Source organism: Heloderma suspectum, chromosome 4, assembly GCF_057233095.1.
Source record: "Heloderma suspectum isolate Gila_16-S chromosome 4, 16-S_ref, whole genome shotgun sequence".
Lineage (NCBI taxonomy): Eukaryota > Metazoa > Chordata > Lepidosauria > Squamata > Helodermatidae > Heloderma > Heloderma suspectum.
Window position 1 is genome coordinate 288,887,563 of NC_139461.1, and position 22,308 is coordinate 288,909,870.

The 22,308-nt window shown below is 44.2% G+C and overlaps 1 protein-coding gene across 3 annotated transcripts in view; it reads right to left on the reverse strand.

The window, feature by feature from the left end:
• The window catches only part of ATP9A (ATPase phospholipid transporting 9A), a 174,773-nt gene that overhangs the window by 62,829 nt on the left and 89,636 nt on the right, over positions 1–22,308 (reverse strand). For 2 of the 3 annotated variants that reach the window (XM_084854165.1, XM_084854163.1), the window contains exons 10-15: positions 18,927–19,003; positions 17,274–17,434; positions 13,911–14,053; positions 11,631–11,743; positions 8,002–8,214; positions 2,612–2,773 (exon numbers count right to left, since the gene is read on the reverse strand). In XM_084854165.1, coding sequence (XP_084710291.1) covers positions 2,612–2,773; positions 8,002–8,214; positions 11,631–11,743; positions 13,911–14,053; positions 17,274–17,434; positions 18,927–19,003 — 869 coding nt within the window. The remainder of the gene's footprint in view (positions 1–2,611; positions 2,774–8,001; positions 8,215–11,630; positions 11,744–13,910; positions 14,054–17,273; positions 17,435–18,926; positions 19,004–22,308) is intronic. The other variant, XM_084854164.1, reaches the window with a different exon arrangement.

Consider the following 22,308-nt stretch of genomic DNA (forward strand, 5'->3'; position numbering starts at 1 on the left):
ATCACAACAAACTGTGGCAAATTCTGAAAGAGATGGGAGTACCAGACCACCTTACCTGTCTCCTGAGAAACCTGTACGAGGATCAAGAAGCAACAGTAAGAACCAGAGATGGAACAACCGATTGGTTCAAAATTGGGAAAGGAGTACGACAAGGCTGCATATTGTCACCCTGCTTATTTAACTTATATGCAGAGTACATCATGAGAAATGCCGGGTTGGATGAATCAGGGGTCAGAATTAAGATTGCCGGGAGAATTATCAACAACCTCCGATATGCAGACGATACCACCCTAATGGCAGAAAGCGAAGAGGATCTCAAGAGCCTCTTGTTGAGGGTGAAAGAGGAGAGTGCAAAAGCTGGTTTGAAACTCAACATTAAAAAAACGAAGATCATGTCATCTGGCCCTATCACCTCCTGGCATATAGAAGGGGAAGAAATGGAAGCAGTGACAGATTTTACTTTCTTGGGCTCCAAGATCACCGCAGACGGTGACTGTAGCCATGAAATTAAAAGACGCTTGCTCCTTGGGAGGAAAGCTATGGGCAACCTAGACAGCATAGTAAGAAGCAGAGACATCACCTTGCCGACAAAGGTCCGTCTAATCAAAGCTATGGTTTTCCCAGTAGTAATGTATGGCTGTGAGAGCTGGACTATAAGGAAGGCTGAGCGCCGAAGAATTGATGCTTTCGAACTGTGGTGCTGGAGAAGACTCTTACGAGTCCCCTGGACTGCAAGGAGGTCAAATCAGTCCATCCTAAAGGAAATCAACCCTGAGTGCTCATTGGAAGGACAGATAATGAAGCTGAAGCTCCAATATTTTGGCCACCTAATGCGAAGAGAAAACTCCCTGGAAAAGACCTTGATGCTGGGAAAGACTGAAGGCAAAAGGAGAAGGGGACGGCAGAGGATGAGATGGCTAGATAGCATCACGGATGCAATGAATATGAACTTGAGCACGCTCCGGGAGAGAGCGCAGGACAGGAAGGCCTGGCGTGCTATGGTCCATGGGGTCACGAAGAGTCGGACACGACTGAACGACTGAACAACAACAACAAATGAAAGCTGGGGGTTGCGGAGATAACCGGGAGAAGATTTCTGTGTGGAAGGACTGTGAACTCTATTCATTTCTGGTACTTACAACAAACTCAGATTCTTTCATTCTAAAGCTTTGTGCAGGCATTGCCTACAATACGGATATAGTTAAAGTTGGAACAGGACGTGGGCAAGCACCCAAACCCTGCCCCCAAACTTCCCTGCAGCAACAGCAACATCAAAGATCTTTGCATGTTGAGCACAAAGATCTGAATAGAGGTTTGTAAGTAAGTTCAGTTGAACGTGCTTGCAAGTCCTACTCAGATCTTTGTGTTCGGCACGCAAAGATCTTTGATGTAGTTAGGGAAGTGGGGACATTTGGGAGCAGGGCTTGTATACTCGCCCATATCCTGTCCCGTTTAACTATATCTGTGTTGCAAGTGAAAACCTGCATAGCCTTTCAGGATGCAATCCTATGTATGTTTAGACAGACAGAAAAAAGTCCCAAACGTCAATAGGATTGCACCCTAAGTATGTCTTTTGCACCAGGCTCTGGTTGGTGGATCCCGAGGGAAAGGAAGTACAGCTTTTGTTAAATTTGTTTCATCTGTGTTTTGGGGGTTGCAAGGAGGCTCTCGTTCTGTCATCTGCTCATTGACAGAATCAGATTTGTTTTAAACCAGCATTTTGTTCTACTTGCGTTAATACGCATTAGCACAAGTGTACATTAACACTAATGCACACTTGTGTACTTGAGCTAGGGATGTCAGATAAATCCATAATGGAATCATATGAGTTCAGATTTCTATGAATGCGACCTGTGGATTCCTCAGCAGACTGGCTTTTCCCGAGGTGCATGGATTCTGCAGACTTGTGGACCAGATTTTTTTACTTTCTGAAACTTTACACAAATTCAGTCATAGAAAAGTAAGAAAATTTTTAAAAACCAGCTGAAAATGCACATTTCTCCATAGGCTGAAGCATGAAATTGTGCATTTTGGGGGATTTGCGCAAGTGTGAATTGGCGCAGATACGAATCTACACAAATTCAGCAAATAGGAAAATCCCTGATTCCGCCAATGAGCAGACGACAGAATGAAAGGCACCTGACAATCCGCGAAACACAGATGGAACAGTTTTTACAAAATCCATGCATCTGTAATGCATTCAAATCCTCATGAGTTAACACATATTACGACACTAATGCACATTAATTAATACAGATTAGCACATGTATCGATTAGCATTAATATGAATTAGCATGAATCCCCCCCAAAAGTGAAAAACCGGTCCGCAAGTCCATGGAATCTGTGTGACTCAGAAAAAGCCAATCTACTGCGGAATCCATAGGTTGAGTTCTGATTCATAAAAATCAGAACTCATTTGATTTGGCTGCAGATTTCTCCGACATCCCTACTCAAGGTTCAACTAAAAAACAAAGTAGATCCTGCAAGGCTGAAGTCTGCCCACCTTCCTCTGATAAACATGAAACTTCATCGCAATCGATGGCATTTGTGTTTTGCCAGATGGCTTGTTGTAGCATCTTTGACTGTTATTATGCAGTTTAGTGCAACTTACCCGAACAATTATTCCCATCCGTTTACTTTCATAGGTGAAAGGGAAGATCTGGAGGATGGTGTAGTTTAAGATGTGGCCGCCAGGGGTCCTCAGCTGCACGGAAGACTGATCTCTGCCAACCAGTGTTAAGCCTACACTTTCCGTCCACTGTACCAGGGCCACCTAAACACCAGAAAGGTCACAGGTCAGACAGACTGCTGAGTTTAGAGGTTCAGAGGTCATGCAAATGGAATAGGAGTGTGGGGGGAAGGGAGATGAGTGAAGCAAAGAACAAAGTTACTCAATTGTTAACTGTACATTTTCCCCATTGCATCCGTCTGCTACTGCCCCTGCTAAAAGTGGATATACCATTATTGTGCCTGCCTTTCTTCACTGGCACGCTGGGGCTAAAGCTGAATTTGTTACTGCTGTAATGTGAGCATATTTGGAAAACCAGAAGCCACAGTGCAAATGCTTCTGAGGTTCAAAATATTTCCCCCCTGGAATCCAAAGCATAAATGAATTCGCGTTAGGCCAAAGTACTTGGCCCAGTGGTTACCACAGATTTCCAGGAGCTGTGGGTGAGGCAGCACCCCACATGAGAAGACAGGATTTTCAGAGGTGGGCTTTGCTTTACATACAAGGTGGCCAAGTGTCTGCCTGCCTGCCTTTCTTTCACACAAGAAAGCCTTGCCTCCCCTGGGAACAATTCCCACATCTTCCATTTAAAAATACAGTATTCAGTTATTCAATGTGAATAACTGTTTGCTTTCTCTATCAAATCCCATGAATTATTTGGAAAGATAACTGAAAAGATGTTTTGTAGCTCCAGTGTAGGCATGCAATAGAAGCCAAATTACAGGTTGTTCTATTGACCATTGTCTCCATAATCCTCCAGACAAGGCTGTGAGTCCAATCTTCGACCATTATAGTTTTAATAAGTAACATATTGGCCAAATGGAATTTTAAACTGGAATGTGACAAGTGGGGCCTGCAACGAAGTGTTGCAGAATGGAGTGCTCCTGTTCAGGATTCCACCCAGCCAGACATATCTCCTTTCAAGGTCCTCCCTTCACCTCCCCCAGTCACCCTGGTTTTCTATTTCCCCTTTCTCTGTCAGAAAGCATCCCATGACCACTGAGCATGACCTCCTCCTTAAATTTTGTCAAAAGTACTTCTGCAAACTACTTCACTCTGGCATGACAGTGACGCTCTTTTGGCTGCATAACTCAGAGAATTACATTGCTACACGTATATAGCCATAAGCATGGCAGGGTGCTTAAAGGGGTAACTTAAGGAAGATTTATTTATTTGAGGAAGGTGGTAACCCAGAACGGCAACTCTTCACATTTTTTCAGAATACTTTACAAAAGCAAAGTATGACATTTCATTGTTTCTGTCAGAGGCAATTAGAGGTAACATAGTGGTTATGAGAATGAAACTTGAGCCAAAAGTCCCTTCTTCTAATCCTGATGCTTGAGTGGCTTTTGGCAGTGGCTTTTGGCAGGTTTTACTACAGAGATTAAGAAAACAAACAAAAAAGCTAGTAAACTAGGTATTCAAATCAGCAAATGCCTGGGTAAAACACATGTTTTTCAACAGGCACCGAAACACCAAGGATGGTGCCTGTCACACTTCAGGGAGGAGAACATTCCAAAGGCAGGGTGCCACAACAAAAAAGGCCCTTCCCCTTTTTGCTGTCAGAGGTAGCTGTGCAGGTGATGGGACAACCAGGAGGCTCTGATCTGTAGATCTCAGTGAATGGGGCCTGTGGTGCTGCCACAGCTGGACCATGGGGCTGAAGTCAAGGCCCCACAGCCTAGGAGGGCCTCCAACTGACCACCCAGAGAGTGGCGGGGGGGGGGGGTTAATTGAAATTGGCAAACAGGGTTTTGTTTTGCTTCTTGGTTTTGCTCTAACATCTCAGGAATGTAGAATTGCTTGTAAACCATGGAATGGGAGTGGGGAGAGATGTTAGCTGTGTGCTTAACAGCTGACATTCTACACACGGATATTTAAAGTGGGGCCCCATAAGAGTATTATGTCCAGGGTATGAAACTGTCCAGCTGCGCCACTGAACAGGCAGGCTGATATGAGAGAAGGTGGTTTCTCAGGTAGCCTGGTCCCAAGTTGTTTAGGGCCTTATATGTCAATAAAATCACCTTGGACTTGGCCTGATAACATAGTGGCAGCCAGTGAAGTTCACTGAGCAAAGGTGTAACATGCTTTCACTAGGCTGTCCCATTCAGCAGTACAACTGCTGAATTCTGCACTAGCTGTGGTTTTCATACATTTATAAACAAACTGCCATGAAAACACAACAGATCTCCAACACTGGGACTGTTCACAAAACATGCTAATCCATACTCAGTGGCTGAGTGTGGGTTGTTGTTGAACCATGGGTTGTTTGTTGAAACATGGGTTAATGTGTTGACTGAACCCAGGACATTTTCTGTAGGGTGGCTTGTTAACCATGAAGTGTGGCTCGTTAATCACCCTGAACAACCCAGCAACAAATGATGGATTCTCAAGGTGGCTTGTTTGAGAAAAAATAAGCCACACTGCATGGTTAACAAGACACTCTGGGAAAAATGTCTTGGGTTCAGACAACATGGTAACCCAAGGTTCAACAAATAACCCACGGTTCAACAAATAACCCACGGCACTGAGTGTAGGTTAGCGCGTTGTGCGAACCTAGTCAACCTCTCCTCAAAAGAAGAGTGACCCTGTAAACCTGTCCCAGAATTTCCATTCAGGGAAGCAAAGAGCACGAACCAGTATCATTGCTATATACCATGAATTTTCATCAAGCTTCCTAGCTCATCTACTTCATCGTTTACTCCTTCCAGTCATTAAATAGCATCAAACCATTGGCAAAAAAAGGCTATTGATCAACACCGCTTCATAGCTACAGAGAGAAACAAATAGTTTCCTGCTTGTTATTAGTTGTTGCTCCAAAGCCTTATTTGCGTCGGGTGGAAATGGGGAACGCTGCTCGTAATGCTTTTGATCGCTACATTCTTTCACATCCTGGGAAGTGGTGAAGTGTCGTCAGGGTTAAAGGCCAGTTTGCTAAGAATCCTCCCAGGCAAGTTATCTCTGATCAGATTCTACCTATTACATTTCCCCTCTGTTACTGTATGGCCTCAACCTGACAGGATCACAGAGCCCCAGAGGCTGTAACTGATCTCTCAATAAAGCTGCTTTCAGGAGTCCCTGCCCAGGAATGCTCACAGGAAACAAATCTAGGAAATCCTGCATTGTGTTTCAGGAAATGAATCCTGTGCCAAGTGGTAGAAATTACCTTTGCTGTTCAAAAGTGGAGAAAGAAGTGTGTGTGTGGGGGGGGGAGGGAGAGTGAATACCTCCAAGGTTTTGTTCTGAATTCAGCATAAGCTGACTTTCGTGCCTTAGCAATATTTTATTGCTACAGAATTTCAAAGGGAGCATGCGGATACCTATTAAAGAGACTTTTCATAGATTCCCCACAGGGAATTGCTGCTTAACAGCATCTCTCTTACTTGAAGGTTTCATCGAGCACCCAGTCCCTTTTTAGAAGTCATCTGTTGTGGGGCCAAGACAACAGAGGGACGTACACTTCACATTTTTAAAGAGTTGGTCTTCTCTCTGCCAACTGCATCCCAAAACCCAGCCAGACTTTTCCATCCAGGATTTGGCTTTTAAAAGGAAATGAGTGTTGAACTAGGACTCGGGGGATGCTGGGGAGAGGTAACGAGTGGGATACCACAGGGCTCAGTCCTGGGCCTGGTGCTCTTCAACATTTGTATTAATGACTTGGAGGAGGAAGTGCGGGGAATGCTGATCAGATTTGCAGATGACACAAAAATTGGGCGGGACAGCTAATGCTTTGGAAGACAGAAACAAAACTCAAAGTGATCTGGATAGACTGGAGCGCTGGGCAGAAAACAACAGAATGACATTTAATAGGGATAAATGCCAAGTTCTGCACCTAGGAAAAAGAAACCAAACGCACAGTTACAAGATGGGGGATGCATGGCTCAACCACACTACAAGCGAGGAGGATCTTGGAATTGTTGTCGATCACAAGCTGAATGTGAGCCAACAATGTGATGTGGCTGCAAAAAAGGCAAATGCTCTTTTGGGCTGCATTCATAGAAGCATCGCTTCCAAATCCCGGGAAGTACTCTTTCTCCTCTACTCAGCACTGTTTAGGCCTCATCTGGAGTACTGTGTCCAGTTCTGGGCACCACATTTTAAGAAGGATGCAGACAAACTGGAGAGGGTTCAGAGGAGGGCAACAAGGATGATCAGGGGACTGGAAGCAAAGCCCTATGAAGAGAGACTGAAAGAACTGGGCATGTTTAGCCTTGAGAAGACAAGACTGAGGGAAGATATGATAGTGCTCTTCAAGTACTTGAAAGGTTGTCACAGAGAAGAAGGCCAGGATCTCTTCTCGATCATCCCAGAGTGCAGGACACGGAATAATGGGCTCAAGTTACAGGAAGCCAGATTCCGGCTGAACCTCAGGAAAAACCTCCTGACTGTTAGAGCAATATGACAATGGAACCAATGACCTAGGGAGGTGGTGGGCTCTCCCACACTGGAGGCGTTCAAGACGAGGCTGGACAGCAACCTGTCAGGGATGCTCTGACTTGGATTCCTGCATTGAGCAGGGGGTTAGAGTTGATGGCCTTGTAGGCCCCTTCCAACCCTACTATTCTATGATATGATTCTATGATTCTATGGCTTGGGTTCAAGCCCCCACTCAGCCATGAAGCTCACTGGGTGACTTTGGGCCAGTCACTGACTCTCAGCCTAACCTACCCTCACCTCACAGGGTTGCTGTGAGGATTAAAAAAATGGAGAGGAGGAAGATTACATAAGATGCCTTGGGATCTTTGCAGGGAAATGGTGAGATATAAATGTAATAACAAAAATAAATGAAATAATAAAATAAACTGACATGCGTGTATCGGATGATGATAATGATGAGCTGGATCCAGATGGCCCATTCTGTGAATGGAAGGACTCCTTTCCTTTATGGAAGGGTCTGGGATCCAGTGGGGGCTCCCTGCTAGAGGAAGAGGGTGGGGAGCCAATCTTGCTGATCCCCAGCTTCACCATGCATTGCTTCTCATGACTCTTCAGCCCTCCAGAGCAGCTTTCCGGGGGGCTGCAGAGAGAAGGAGGGATAACAAAGATTGTCTCTCCTCCTCCTCCCTCTAGCATAAGTGGAAATCCAGTAAGTGCTACTGGATCCAACCCATTGTAAAGTAGTCTGATCCGTACAGGGAGTGTAGGCGAGACATTTTGTCTCAATAGGAAAGATATAGACGGTATTCATATTTAAACAAATTACGTTGGTATGAACAAATCTCCCAGCGTTGATGCCACAGGAAATCTAACCATTTTTTCCTGGCACATTTTACCTCATCAGGACTAGCAGCTTGGTAGACCCTGCAAGAATCTTCATAGTGCCTCTCGGCTTCAGCCTGATCTGTCACACCGTTTGATTCATAGACGGGAGTTACATTGTGGCAGAGGGCAATCGCTTTCACTGCTTCGTGGACACGGCTGCTCAGGGTTTTCCGTACTTTGGTAGTGAGGGTGGGGCCTTTTAGAGCAAGTGGCTCCTGGGACTGCTAAGAAAAGAGGAAAAATACAGCTGTGTTCAGTTGTAGAAACCTTGCTTCCATTAATACCCTCCATTTGCAAGGGGAAGACAAAAGCCAGTGTGGTGTAGTGGCAAGAGCGTTGGACTGGGAGCTGGGAGATCCAGGTTCTAGTCCCCACTCGGCCATGGAAGCTCACTGGGTGACTTTGGGCCAGTCACACACTCTCAGCCCAACCCACCTCACAGGGTTGTTGTTGTGAGGATAAATTGGAGAGGAGGAGGATAATGTAAGCCGCCTTGGGTTCCTTGCAAGAGGGAAAAAGGCGGGGTATAAATGCAATAAATAAATAAATAAACAAACAAACAAACAAACAAGCAAGCAAGCAAGCTTTGGTTAAAATATTTATAAGCTTCAGCTATTGGGCAGTATAGAAAGGTAATAAATAAATAAAGTTCCAGCAATCAGAAAATTGAATTTGGTGACAAAAATATGCCGCAGAATACTCAGCTTAGGAACTTGTTTTCAGTATCAGAACTGAGCTCATAGCCCTTGTCATATAAAAATCCACTCCAGGTTCCAACCACCCATGGAAGCTTTCTTTTAGCAGTCTAATTTAGAGGGGTGGGGGTGGGGATTGTTGTTGCTACTGTTAAACAACTGGGGGTCAGTTGCTGATCTGGGGGTCAGTTGCAAATCACAGAAAATCCGTTAGGGAGAAAAAGACAGAATAGCTGCAAAATGCCTTCTAACTGGGGGTGCTTCCAGATGGAGAGCTCCTACCGCTAACACTCAAAAGACTGGAGAGCCCACCTTCTCCCCTATAGACCCATTTGATCCTAGAGGTCATCTGCTGAGACTCTCCTGCTGATGCCCCATACTTCTGAGGTCAGCTCTGAAGTTGATCAGAGCAAGGCATTTAGCACAAAAGTGCCCACTATGTGGAATAATCTTTCCTCAAGACTGGACATGCACCAACACTTTTTATTTTTAGCCACATATTGAAGATACATCTGTTTACGTAAGCCCTCCCTGGGTCGTTTAGCCTACCATCTTATGGATCTTAAGATATGATATATTCTATGCATTATTTTTTCTATTTTTTCTGTTTTTATGATATGTGTACATTGCTTTGAAATTGGTAAATGTAAGCAGTTTATAAATGCTCACAAATAGATGAGTAAATGGATAAAGAAAAGCCATGGTACAGCTATTTCATCTTTTTTTCCCCCTTAACAGTTTTTTTCTAGTAAGGAAAAAAAAGGCAGAAGCAGCGGTGGGAAAACACAGGAGGGCTGCAAATGGAAAATGACGTCATCTGCATTTGCTGTAAAATTTTGTGAATGAGGCAATGCAATTGCATAGTAAAAGCCTTGTCTGGAAGGACCCTGGTAATGGTAGGAGCCCTCCATTTGGAAACAGCTCTAGGGATCAACCAGTAGGTTCCAATATCCCTTCTGCCTGCCTCAGTTTAGAGCTATAAAGGAAGTTCCTAACATCAGTGGAGGCTGGTGGCTCCAATGTCGGTGGGGTGGTGCATCCGCTCCAGGTTTCAGTCAGAACCAGCTGGCACTCTAAAGGAGCTCTCCAAGGTGCACCTTGAGAGCTACTTCAGAGTTCTGACTGGTTCTGACTGAATCCTGGACCAGATTCACCGCCCCACTGACATCGGAGCCACCAGCCTCCACTGCCTAACATGAGGCAACTGAACACACATTTTCAGAGTCGGTTAGGAAGGGTATGCTTCTTAGAGATTCATTAGATGTTTAGCCTCTAAAGTTCAGCTTCATGAAGTGCTACAGCCTATCTTTTGGTGAAATCACTTAACTCAGTGAGGGGCTGAACATTTGGGATGAACAGGATTTTATACTCATAAATACACAGTCACTGAAAAAGAAAAAACAGATGGGCTGACATGGCGGTAAAAAGCCAGTTGTTTAATTTTTAATACTATTTTTAGAGTCCTGCATCAGACCTTCCAGGTAATTTTGCAATTACTAAATTATGCTGGTCACAGGGGGAAGATATAGCCATCCAGTTTCCTGCTCTGTTAACCTCTTGTGTCAAAAGGACAGAAGTTTCACTTCCATGTCAAAGGGCATAGCATGGTAACAATAATTAGAGCAGTGAATCAGAACTACAGTTTAAATGAATCATGGCCAGCAAATGCTTCCAATTAACAAAGAATCCAACCTTTTAATTATATTTAAACTTATACTCACTGAGAAGCTCCCTTTACCGCCGTTAAACAGTACTTCCCTGTTATTAAATATAACTATATTAGTTAGACTTGGGTTTTGAAACAGGTTGGTGTCCTGACTTGACTGAAGACAGCCTAAGGCCAAAGCAAATGTTACATTAAAGGCATAGCAAGCAGCTATGTCTTTTATTCTTTGCTATTTTAGTGTAAATGCAGCCTCCTCCCCGATCCAGATCCTAAAGTTTAAGAGTGCTTTTACCCCCACCCCACCCAGCTACTTATCTGGGTCAGCAGCCTATGCCTGCAACTGATAGTGCAAAACAGTGATCCATTAAACAAATGGATCCCTATTTTGCACCATCAGTTGCAGGCGCACAGAAGCTGATCCAGATCAAGACCACAGGAGGGGAAAGGGTTAAAGCCCCAGCCCCACACTAGGGTCCCAATCCAGAAGGGGGGGCCATGTGCTTACACTAGAGTAAAAAACAAAAGACATAGTGCTTGCTACATCTTTAGCATAATGTCTGCTTTGGACATCACTCAATACCACAGAAGTAATAACAAAGAATGATGGGTAAAAAGTGACATGTGGATCGACTTTCCATGCTCCCAGACAGCCTTCCCCAACCTGCTGCCCTTCACTTGTGTTGGACTAGTGGGTTGTTGTTGAACCGTGGGTTATCATGTGGTCCGATCCCAGCCACAATAACAAACCATGATTTGTTAACCATGACCAACCCACGGTTCACAACCCAACAGCAAACCATGAGTTTTCTTCATGGATTCTTTGTGATTAACAAACTATGGTTTCTTAGAGTGGTTGGGTTCAGAGTGTGGGTTATTGTGTCGTCTGAGCCTAGTCAGTTTAGTTTGGGATCCAAAGTAAATTGACTAGGCTCAGACAACACAATAATTCAAGGGTTGAGTATCGGTTGAGTGTGGGTTGTCGTTGAACCATGGGTTGTTGTTGAAACATTGGTTATCGTGTTGTCTGAAGTAAAGAGAAGTAAAAATCGAACACTCAACTGAAGTTCAGCCTCAGTTGAGTGTTCAATTTTTCCTTCTTTGAACAGATGACTCCCCGCTCCCCAGTCAAATACCATGTCACAGAAGCTCCCTTCACTTTAAAAAACAGTATGTGATGTAGCATAGAATGCTATGATCAATTAACAGCAAGTCCCAAAAGAACTGTTCCATGGTTCTTTGGATCCTGACCATACATTCCGATAAATGCTGTTGAGCTCACCTGAGTATATATACTAAATATATGGCTCTGAACTTCATCCATGGAGTCTAGTCCATAAGCCACTGTTCCAAGATGAAGGCGTTTGAAAACCATCTCATTCTGCGTGAGGGTTCCTAGAGCAGGAGCAGATTTATAAGTCATGGTCCAAACAAGGGAGGCTGTTTCATTTTTATCCCTACTTTTTGATCCATGATGAAAGGAAGAGACACAACACACCTACCGTTTCTCCTCATCATAAAGTGGCCAGGTTGTTTCATTTCTAAAGATAGGCTGAGAGAGAGACCTCGGTGCACAGACTAACAGCACAATCCTATGCATGTCCACTCAGAAATAAGTCCCACTGAGTTCCATGGAAATTGCTCCCAGGTAAGTATGTACATGATTGCAGACTAAATATGTCTATAGGATAATGTATAGGACATATAGGACAGTGGTGGGCCACTTCCAAGGGCTGTATTGCCCTGCACAGAACCCACTGGGGGCTGCACACCTGCCTCCCAGCATGAGGGGCACACAAAAGGCTGGTGGGCTGTGTGTTGTCCATCCCTGCTATAGGAAGATGCTAACTGACTACAATTAATAGCTTGAGGTCAGATACACACACACACACACAGACGAATGGTCATAAATTGTTCCCTTTCAGCCCCTGGTCTTCACTGCAAGGCCCACGGCCACTGGTGGCTTGCCAAAGCTCAGGTGGTGGAGCAGCAAATTGTGCGCTCGCCCTGCTGCCAGGAGGACCTGCTACTGCTGTGCTCCCTCCCTTTGCTGTCTCTGTCATGTCTCCCACCCCCCTACCTTCCTATCCATCTTGTTGCTGCAGCCCACTCTCTAGATCCTCCCAGAGTGAGCCAGCAGGTGGCCGAGCTCTATGAAGAGCTGCGTCGCCGGGAAAAGCAGCTGGTACACCTCTTCAGAGAAGCGGCCATGCCCAAATGCCTGGCTCTGAGGGGACTTTCCTTAGAGCCAGGCATTGTGGGAGGAAGGGGTGTCCCTGGAGATCGTGGCAACATGGGAGGGAGAAGGGAGGCAGATGAGAAGGGCAGGTGGGTGGGGAGGAGGGAGAGAGACGCGGCAGCTCTCATACTGAATGTATTTTGCCAACGTGGCTCCCATTTGAAAAATAGTGAAGACCGCTGCTCTAAGCGGAGGCAGCTTTAAATCACAGCATATAATGTAGAACATAAGCCAGTCCATTTTTTTAGCCAATGGAGTAATGGAAAGTGAGTCTATGGTTTACAGAAAATATTGCAATATTTAGTTGCAATATTTAGTTAATGAACTGGTTAATTAAAAAATGTAAATTGACTAAAAAGGTGCCTCTGATAAAGTGAGCAGCAGATTTAGAAATTATTTTTATGCAAGTACTTAAAAAAAAACTATGATTTTTAATGGAGATTTTTTTTCTTTAAATAATTACTTCTATGAGGCCTGGTCTACACATGTAGCTGACTCAAATGGTAGAATGGACTGGAATATATATACCACCTCAGAATTTTTAATGCTTCTTTGTGTTAAGAGTTCCCTGGAAGAAGGAAACCTAACACAGCAGGAAGCAAGCCAACAGAGTGTCATTCTCTGTGATGTGCCAGCTTTTTACGCGGGAGTTTTTATGTAGGGGAACGCTCAAAAATGGCCACTCCCATTTTCACTCTGAAATGCTGCAAGTCTATTCTACTAGCTCACTTCAAGGCTTGTGTAGACCACACCTCATATATATATTCACCTCTAACAGCAATCTTTAACTATGCAACAGCCTGATTCCTTCTCTTTCAAAGGTTCTATTTATTTAGAGCAAAGTCCTATGCACGTTTAGACAGAAAAGATACATGTTGTCTCTGTATGTACTGCCTTTGCGTTTTTATGTAAATGGTTTCTAAACTTTGTATACTGTATTTTAATGGTTTGTAATCTTTGTAAACCACCCAGAGAGCTTCGGCTACGGGGCAGTATAGAAATGTAAATAATAATAATAATAACAACAACAACAATCATAATTTTAAAAGTTCTACAACTCCCGGCATTCCCTAGCCAGCATGGCTGGCTGGGGAATGCTGGGAGTCGTGGGACTTTTTTCTGTCTAAACATGCATAGGACTGCGCCCTGATTTATTTTAAAGATTTGTATCCTGCTCTTCAAAATTTTCACCCCCCAGGACAGCTAACACCGTAATAAAAAAGAGTGGCTGGGTGACCAGCCAGATGGGCGATTAGTAAATTTAATAATAAATTTAATAATAATTTAATAATAATAAAACGTTTTAAAACTATGTAAAGATACCCGTTTTATCTGTAAGTAAATACGATATTCTTCCTAGTTGCTCCGGTATCGTGCTGGATCGAACCACAGTGCCAGGAATTTTAGAATCCCTCCGGATCATCCAGCTGTAGACCATTTTCCCCATGTCAAGATTCACACGTAAACTGTGTGGAGGGAAAAGATGGCAAGGAAGAAAAAAAGGAACAATGCTTAGATATTATAAATTTACTCAAACATTTCTCCCCCCCTCCCCCACCCACAAAGACATGAAGGTATGTAGGAAAAATTTGGCCATTCATTGACCAAAGGAACAAGAGCAACCAAGTGCTATTAAAGCAAGGATGCCAGCAAGGGAAGATCAGCCTGGCCAGAAGTGCATTTGCAAAACTGGTCTCCCTGCTCTTCTTTTCCCCTCCACTCCTTTTCCCTTGAGTATCTTGTCTTTTTAGTTTCTAAGCTTCATGGCAGGGCCTGTTTCTCTTTTTTACTTCTTGAGCCACTTTGGGAGACATTTATTTATTTATTTATTTATTATTTTTATATACTGCCCCACATCTAGACAGAGTCCAGAGCGGTGAACAATAAAAGATACAAAATTCCTAGGATACAAGAATAAAACACCATGTTAAAAATTACTATTTTTAACAAGAAACAGAATTCCGATAAAACCATGGCTGGTCAGTCAAGGAAGGCTTCCTGAAATAAAGATGTTTTCATGGAGGCGCTGGAAACAGCACAATGTTAGCGCCTACCTGACCTCCAGAAGCAGGGAGTTCCATAGAAAGGGGGCCACCACACTGAAGGCTCTTCTCTGGGTGGACTCTAATTGGGCCATAGGTTCATGTGGAACCACCAGGAGCATGCCACTGATGACCTCAGTGATAAGAGGGAAGGTGCTCTCTCAGGTATCCTGGTCCCATGTTGTTTAGGGCTTTGTAAACTAGTACCAAAACCTTAAACCTAGCCCGGTAGTGGATAGGCAGCCAGTGCAGTTCCCTCAGCAAAGGAGTTGCCCGCTGAAAAGGGGCAACTCCCGACTAGCTCCAGCTCCCAGAGCAGCCTTAAGCAGCCTTGTCTGAAAAGCAGGATAAAAATGGAATAAATAAATAAATAAATAAATGTGTGATGTATAATATTTTAAATATTAATTTAATGTAATGATCCAAGGTCTGATTCAAACAGATGATTCTGTCATCTTTTTATTCTTCACCCGTTCACATGAGTGGTCTGCTTGCATGAGTATAACCACTTATATGAGAAGGAAAAAAGAAGTCAGCCAGGATCCAAAGCAGCACTGCACTAACTCCAGACGGGTCCCAAGGGAGCTCTGAGTTGGTGTTTCTCAAGCGGCAGCCCGTCACCGTCCTCCTCCAGTGCCACACGGTGAATGGCTTTTGCAAGGGAGGGGTCTTCCAGAAGAAGTTAGCAATATGGTTCTAGGATCTGTTCCAAATAAAAAATGCCACTGGGCACGCCCAAGCCTAGATTAGGTCTTTGGATCCTGGCCGTAATTAGCAAGGAATGTAACAGGTGGGTCAGCCTTAAATTATGAACCAGTGATGTAATCCAATACAAGTCTCCGAGCTAGTCTAGGCATGATATGGGAGACCTATGAATGAACAGGATGCCCTTTGTGTTTTGTTTGGAAAGACTAAAGCTGCTATGAAGAAAGGAATCCCAAATCAGATCAGGGTTGTGGCATTCAGAGAGGGCTGTGTACTTTTCCTGGTTGAAATCACCCCCGCAAAGCTGCCATTTCCCTCCTTGGTTTGAATGCTTTTCATGCTCCATCGCATCAAAATATTCCTTGTCTGTACAAAATTAGCATGTCAGGGTGAAAGTTCTAGACGGGTTTCATACATAAAAAGAATATTTTTATGCAGGGGATCATTTAAACCGTCAGAACCCCAGTTCAGACACAACAAGCCATGTTTTGTTGTTACATGAATGGGCTGGCACAAGCCTTGCGCTTGCATACTCTCTGCTCTACTTTGCATGCAAAGAGGGAGATCCAAAGGTTGGGAGTTGAACCAGAACTCTGCAGGCCAAATCTGGCCCACCTGAGGTCCCAATCTGGCCCCCTGGGGTTCCCAGATGGCCACACTCCTGCCCCTGTCCCTACCCTATTTTGCCTGACTATGGACTGGTGGTTTCTTGGCTTTTGTGGAGTTTCCCCCATTTTGAAAGGCTAAAATGTCTCTCCAAAGGTTTACTTACTGTTAGTAAAAGATATATGTTAGTGTTTTTGGTATTTTGGTCTTGTCTCTTTTGCATCTGGCTCTGCCCCCTTTTGCTTTTGGGCCCTCCCACCACTGTAGTGAGGCCCCCAAAAGCTTTTTCAAAATTGAATTTGGCCCTTAAAGAGGTTCAACATCCAGGTTTAAATTTCCATTCCTGGTTAGCAACAAACTATCATTTGTTGCTGCATCCAGATGCGGCAAATGGTAGTCTGTTCAAACCGCAATTTATCAGAAAGCAAACGAACCAGGATCTGGTTTGCTGCCAGCTAGCAATAGGGATGTTACGGATGCCCAACTGGGTCCAGGAGTCCACCCGCCCCGCCTGCAACCCCCGGACCATGCCTGCCAAGGCCCTGCCCTCGCTTGCCCCCGCTCGCACCTTCCTGGACTCACTCCGACCCATTCAGTGAGCGCCCACCATTTTGCCACTTTTTTAATGAAAAAAGGGAGCTCAAAAGGCAAAATATTTAAATATGCTCAGTTTGGGGCTGGGAAAGCTTAATATGCGCAATATTAGAGGCATTATGCCTCTAATGTTGCACGTATTAAGCTTTCCCAGCCTCAAACTGCACATATTTAAATATGCACCTTTTTTTAAGCTCCCCTTTTTCGTAAAAAAAAAAAAAAAAGTGGCAAAATGGCGGGTGCTTGCCAGGCGGGCCTGGGGTGAGTGCGGGCGACTCACTGAGCTCATGGGAGCTCAAGTGTGGGTCTCGGGGGGAGCACTTCAGTGGGCGCCTGGTGAACCTGGGCTAGGGTGGGTTCGCACATCCCTAGCTAGGAATGGAAATATAAGGTCTCTTTCCCACGTGGAGTGGGGAACACAGAAGCATGAGATTCCTGATGGCTTATTCATTCATTGGGCCATCGTCTGGAATGGTTTCTGTTTCACCCAGAAACAGATACATCATGTGGGGCTTCCTGCTCAGCTATTCTAGTTCTTAATTAAGCAGCTTTTCCATGAGGAAACCTGAAGTGGAGCTGTAATGTGCATCTGGGCTCATAAGGGTATAGACTAACCCTGCTATTTACAGTATGCTGAGGTACGTGCTGAGTAAACAAGGGCTACTGCAGAATACCCTAACATAAATACAGTGCTACTTTAAAGTGTGTGTGTTTGGGGTAGGGGTGGGGAGTCTCATACCTAATAGGAATTATATTTGAGAAAAGAAGAAGAAATCTGATGATCTGCAGGTACCAGCGGCCAGCAAAGTGTTGAAGAGCAACCATGACAAGAGAGACCACCACCAGTGCCCCAAAGAGAATCTTGGTGAGGCAATTCACTTCCAAGTCAAAGAGACCGATCTAAGGGAGGAAAAGAGATTGCTTGCATCATACAAGAGTTATGAGTTGTAGTGAGTTTGTTGGTGAGCAGTAAGGTGGACTTCTCAGCATTCCTATATGCTGTTGGTAGCCACCAAGAGACTTGTGTAGTTTGGCCAAACCAGCAGCTTTATCGCTAATTAAGAAGCCCTTTCACACAGGCTAGTAATCTACAGTTTTCACTCTGAAGCTGTTTTGCTCAGCTGGATTATGTCATCCTGGAAGATGAGATAGGTTTCGCTTCCCATGGGAAGAGAAGCCCCCCTTCTCCCTGCCAGCTCCTGAGCTTGGAGGGAGAAGGAACCTATCAAATCCAACCCGCAGGCTTTGTCCTTTGGTCTCGCTTGATGGGGGAAAGCGCGCTACCAGCCTGGAGAAACTTGTGGCTCTAGGAATGACTTCCCGTCTATCTTGGGGGCTCAGACAGTCACTCAGCTGTGACAGCTTCACTGGTTGATGAGAGACGTGAGCCTTCTTTGCATATTTATTCTGCATCCATTTTCTGCCATCCTTTTGCACAAGAGGCATTGTTTCATCTTGGTAATCTAAAATAATCTATTTTGACTCGGCCCTGGCAGAATCAGGACCCCAGATCAATACATGATCTGACACTTTCACAACTCTATGAGCTGCCAACATGATACAGCAAAGTCACGTTTTGGTCTTCAAAACAAACAGGTTCACACCCTTTACACCAGATTTGGCGTGGTGGGGGGAGAAGAAATAGTGCAGTCATCACTCCCTACTTTCTGTATTCAGAATGGGTGGCTACCGATGACCATTTTGCCAAGTGGTGCAGATGTGTGGTAGAAAATTTCATTTTGTTTCCTACATTTCTATATCACCCAATAGCCAGAGCTTTCTGGCCACTATACAAGGATTAAAAACCTTAAAAAATACAATACAGTACATAATTTAAAAACTGTTTACATACAAACATATAAACAGAGAGAGCTCATGCACACACACACGCACACACACAGAGACAGGTATGCTATGTGGAATGAGGGAACACACTTTGGGGTTATTTGGTTGTTTCTATGGATTCAACCTTTAAGGTCACAATCCTGGCTGGGGAATGCTGGGAGTTGCAGGACTCTTTTCAGTATAGACATGCATAGGATTGTGCGTTTACTCTGATTAGAAAACCCACCACACATGACAAGAGCCTACTAACATAATGGCCCTGGTATGGAAGATCATGAAGCTGTTTTGGGTGGTATCCATGTGGGAGCTATAATGTATAAAGTCACCCAAATGAGAAACATCAATTCACACATTACAATTTTAGGTGAACAGCTAAGCTGTTTTTACATGCACACCTTAGTGCTCATGTGACCAACACATGCATCGTGTAGGTACAAATCAGGTGGCCAGCATGGGCCGCAGCTCCTTTTCACATGTACATTCAGTGGCAACCCTGGGTTTGCTAGCTCCTAATGAGTAAAACAGATCAGGGAATCTTGCCCCTTACCTTACTCCGTGGATTTGATGTGTTCATGACACTGCGCAGCTCACGGCCTGTGTACAGAACAACTCCCACAACTGTTCCTGTGGAAACATAATGACTAAGATTAAAGACTGATAAAACTTGTAATGAAAAGAGTGTTTAAAAAAAAGAAAGAAAAAAGCAAGACCCCTGGAAATGAATCTTAATTATTTGTTTGATCGATCCAGGCAGAAAACGTGACTGATAGAGGCAGTTGTTACACATAAATATGGGAATGGGTTTAAGCAGCTGGTGTAGGTACTTCTCTCTACTTCCCACAACTAAGCCATGTTTACCAAGCTGTGTTTACTGCATGCAATTTATGCCCATATTTTTTTTGCAATTTAATTTATAAGCTTTGCATCCCCACTTTCTGCCAAATGCTGTAAGCACTGGCATGTCTAATAATGTTTATTTAGAAAATTTACATCCCAGTCATCAGTGTTACCACTCCCAGAGTGACTTATAACACTATTAAAACATACAGAATAAAATAATAAAATCAATACTTTAGGGGCGCAATCCTATGCATGTTTAGACAGAACAAAGTCATACAACTCCCCGCATTTCCCAGCCAGCCACGTTGGCTAGGGAATGCTGGGAGTTGTAGGACTTTTTTTTCCTATCTCACCATGCATAGGATTGTGTTCTAAGAGGGTCTTCCCCAACCTGGTGCCCTCCAGATGTGCTAGACTGGGGGTTATGGGAGTGATAGTTCAACACATCTGAAGGGTACCAGTTTGGGGAAGGCTGCTTTAAGAAGACATTAGGAATAGGAGAGCAGTGAAAACAAAGAGTGGCAGCAGAAAAACAAGCCAATTCAAGCAGTATTGTTTTAACAGCCTGGGTAAATAAAAAGGTCTTTTTCTGGTGCCAAATGGATGTAGGAGTGGGCATCAGGCAAGCCTCCCTGGGGAAAGGATTCTATAAATGGGGTGCCATAGCTGAAAACACTTTCTCTAGTCATCACACACCTAACCTCCTGAAGAAACACCTCAACATGTGGTAAGTGCTAAGAGAATAGCACTTGTATCATATATAATAATAGCAAACTCGTTCTTAGAATACCAGTCCTTATGTAACCAAAGCAGCACCATCCATGCACAAGGAGGAGAGGTCAGCAGCCTCAAAGGAGCTTCAGGTTTTGCAGAAGTTAGGGGAAAAACCCTAAGGGCTACCCCCAAAACAGCTCAAAGAGGACTGAGCATGCACAGCGGCCACAGAACACCGAGTGGGGGGAGGAATCCAAAACCCATTGTTGGACAATACATTCATTAGGACCAACCAAAATGACTCCAAAGTGTGCAAGCTTCCAAATTTGCCAGAGCTCTTCATCTGGCTAGGTGATACAAAAAGCAGCAGATGGGACAAGGAACAGAACAGACTCTTAGACCAGATGTTGTGGCCATGAGGTCCGCAATTTAGCCCCAGTCTCAAAATAGAAAACTGGGGTTGGGGGGTTGGAATAGAGTGAGCTGAAAGGAGGCATGTCTGGCTGGCAGCCAGGCAGGCAACCTGACTAGGAACACTCCACACTGCAACATTCTCTTGCAGGTCCCACTTGTAGAAAATATTACTGAGCATGCTTTCTACCAGCCAGTTATTGGAGACTAACAAGAGCATTATTATATTCCGGTGTGTTCATTGCCCTAAAATGCATCATGAAAACATGTGTCTCAGTTGTGTCAAGTACAAGTAAAGAAGCTCTCTTAGGCTGTGTATTGCTTTTGCAAGTAACCTAATCGACAGAGTACCATTGTGCTGGCTGACCTTTTTGTGTGCCACAAATCCAGAATAGTGCCACTCTAGACTGTATTATATAATCGATGCCTGCCTCAGTCTTTGGGCTCCTTCACATGGAGCTTTTATCCTGAGATTGAGATGGCTCCTTCATGGAAGTTTGCAGGCTCTTTACATGACACCCTGAACCTCCAAAGCGTCTCCTGCACTAAATGCCCTTTGTTCTGTTTTTAAATAGATCACAGATAATGAGCTATCAAATTACCCCGCTGTGTTCCACTTCAGTTTCCTCTGTGAAAAGAAAAGCGGCAAGAAGAGGAGCGAGATCACTGAAAGAAAATGGAAGCCTCAGATATGGGGAGAAGGAGGGGGGAAGGGGAGTGGGGAAAGGAAGCAGCTGATAAAGGGATTCGTGATCCTGCATTTAAAATGGAAGCAGAAAGCCCTGTTTTAAACGCAGGATTTTAGGCTGGTGTAGAGATGCCCTTTGTTGTTGTTTTTCCTCTAGACCAGCCTTGCCCAGCCTGGTCTCCTCTAGATGTCTTGGACAACAACTGGCCATGCTGGCCAGGGCTGATGGGAGTTGTAGTCCAACACATCTGGAGGGCACCAGGTTGGGGCAAGGCTTGTCTAGACTAATGAGCCAGGGAACAGGAAGAAGCACAACACAGAAGGGGCAGGCAAGGAGTAAAGGCAGGATATTTTGTTATTCATGAGCTTTAAAGCGGTTCTTGCTTTGATCACGTCCGAAACCTACAGAGGCCAGGATGCTCGTTTGCCTGCCTCTCCCCATTTCATTCCACCCTTAACAATGATCAGATGTTAACCTATATGGATTATGAATAAGCTTTACACAGTTTAGGATCTGGATACCTGATCTGGATATTAAGATCTAGTGGGAATGCCCTCTTGATGCTGTTGCATAAGGCTTGGGTTTGATATGGGGCGACCCAAGGGAAGGTGTTCTCGACGCAGGCACCCTGATTGTGGAGCTCCCCTCCCCCCAATCATATAGAGCCGGTGCTGAGTCTTACAAGCTTTTGGCACTAACTACAGATATATTTTTTCACTCATGTTTTGACTGAATCTGTGTTGCTGCGTCTTGTAAACTTACTTATCTGTGTTTCTGTTCTCTCCTGTTTTAAAGGTTGATACTGTATTTTATTGTGTTTTATTGGTTTTGTACACCACTTTGGAATTATTTTATAAGGAAAAGAGGGTTATAAGCTCTATAAATGAATAAACAAAAACCAAATAAACATGTATATAGTAAGAGAGCTTAAAAGGCCACAAATATGAAATACTCTTATGCCTTAGCCAGATTTGCAGGCCTTCCTTCTGTTATTAAACATGTGTGTTATGATACCACCTAGAGGTTCTCTTAGACCATGACTATGTTATAGCACACAGTACCATACATTTGCTCTCCTGGAACATTGTCAGATAGACAAGGAGTATAGGCAACATGAGGCCAAAACAGTATCTCGATTTAAACAGAGAAAAGAAGCACAAGGAAATGACAGAGACTTCCTCTAGGATAACACAACAGGGGTGTTCATATGAACCTCCTCACCCATTCAATGAACACATGGAAAGGTTATTGGGAGCATGTTCACTGGCCAGGCCC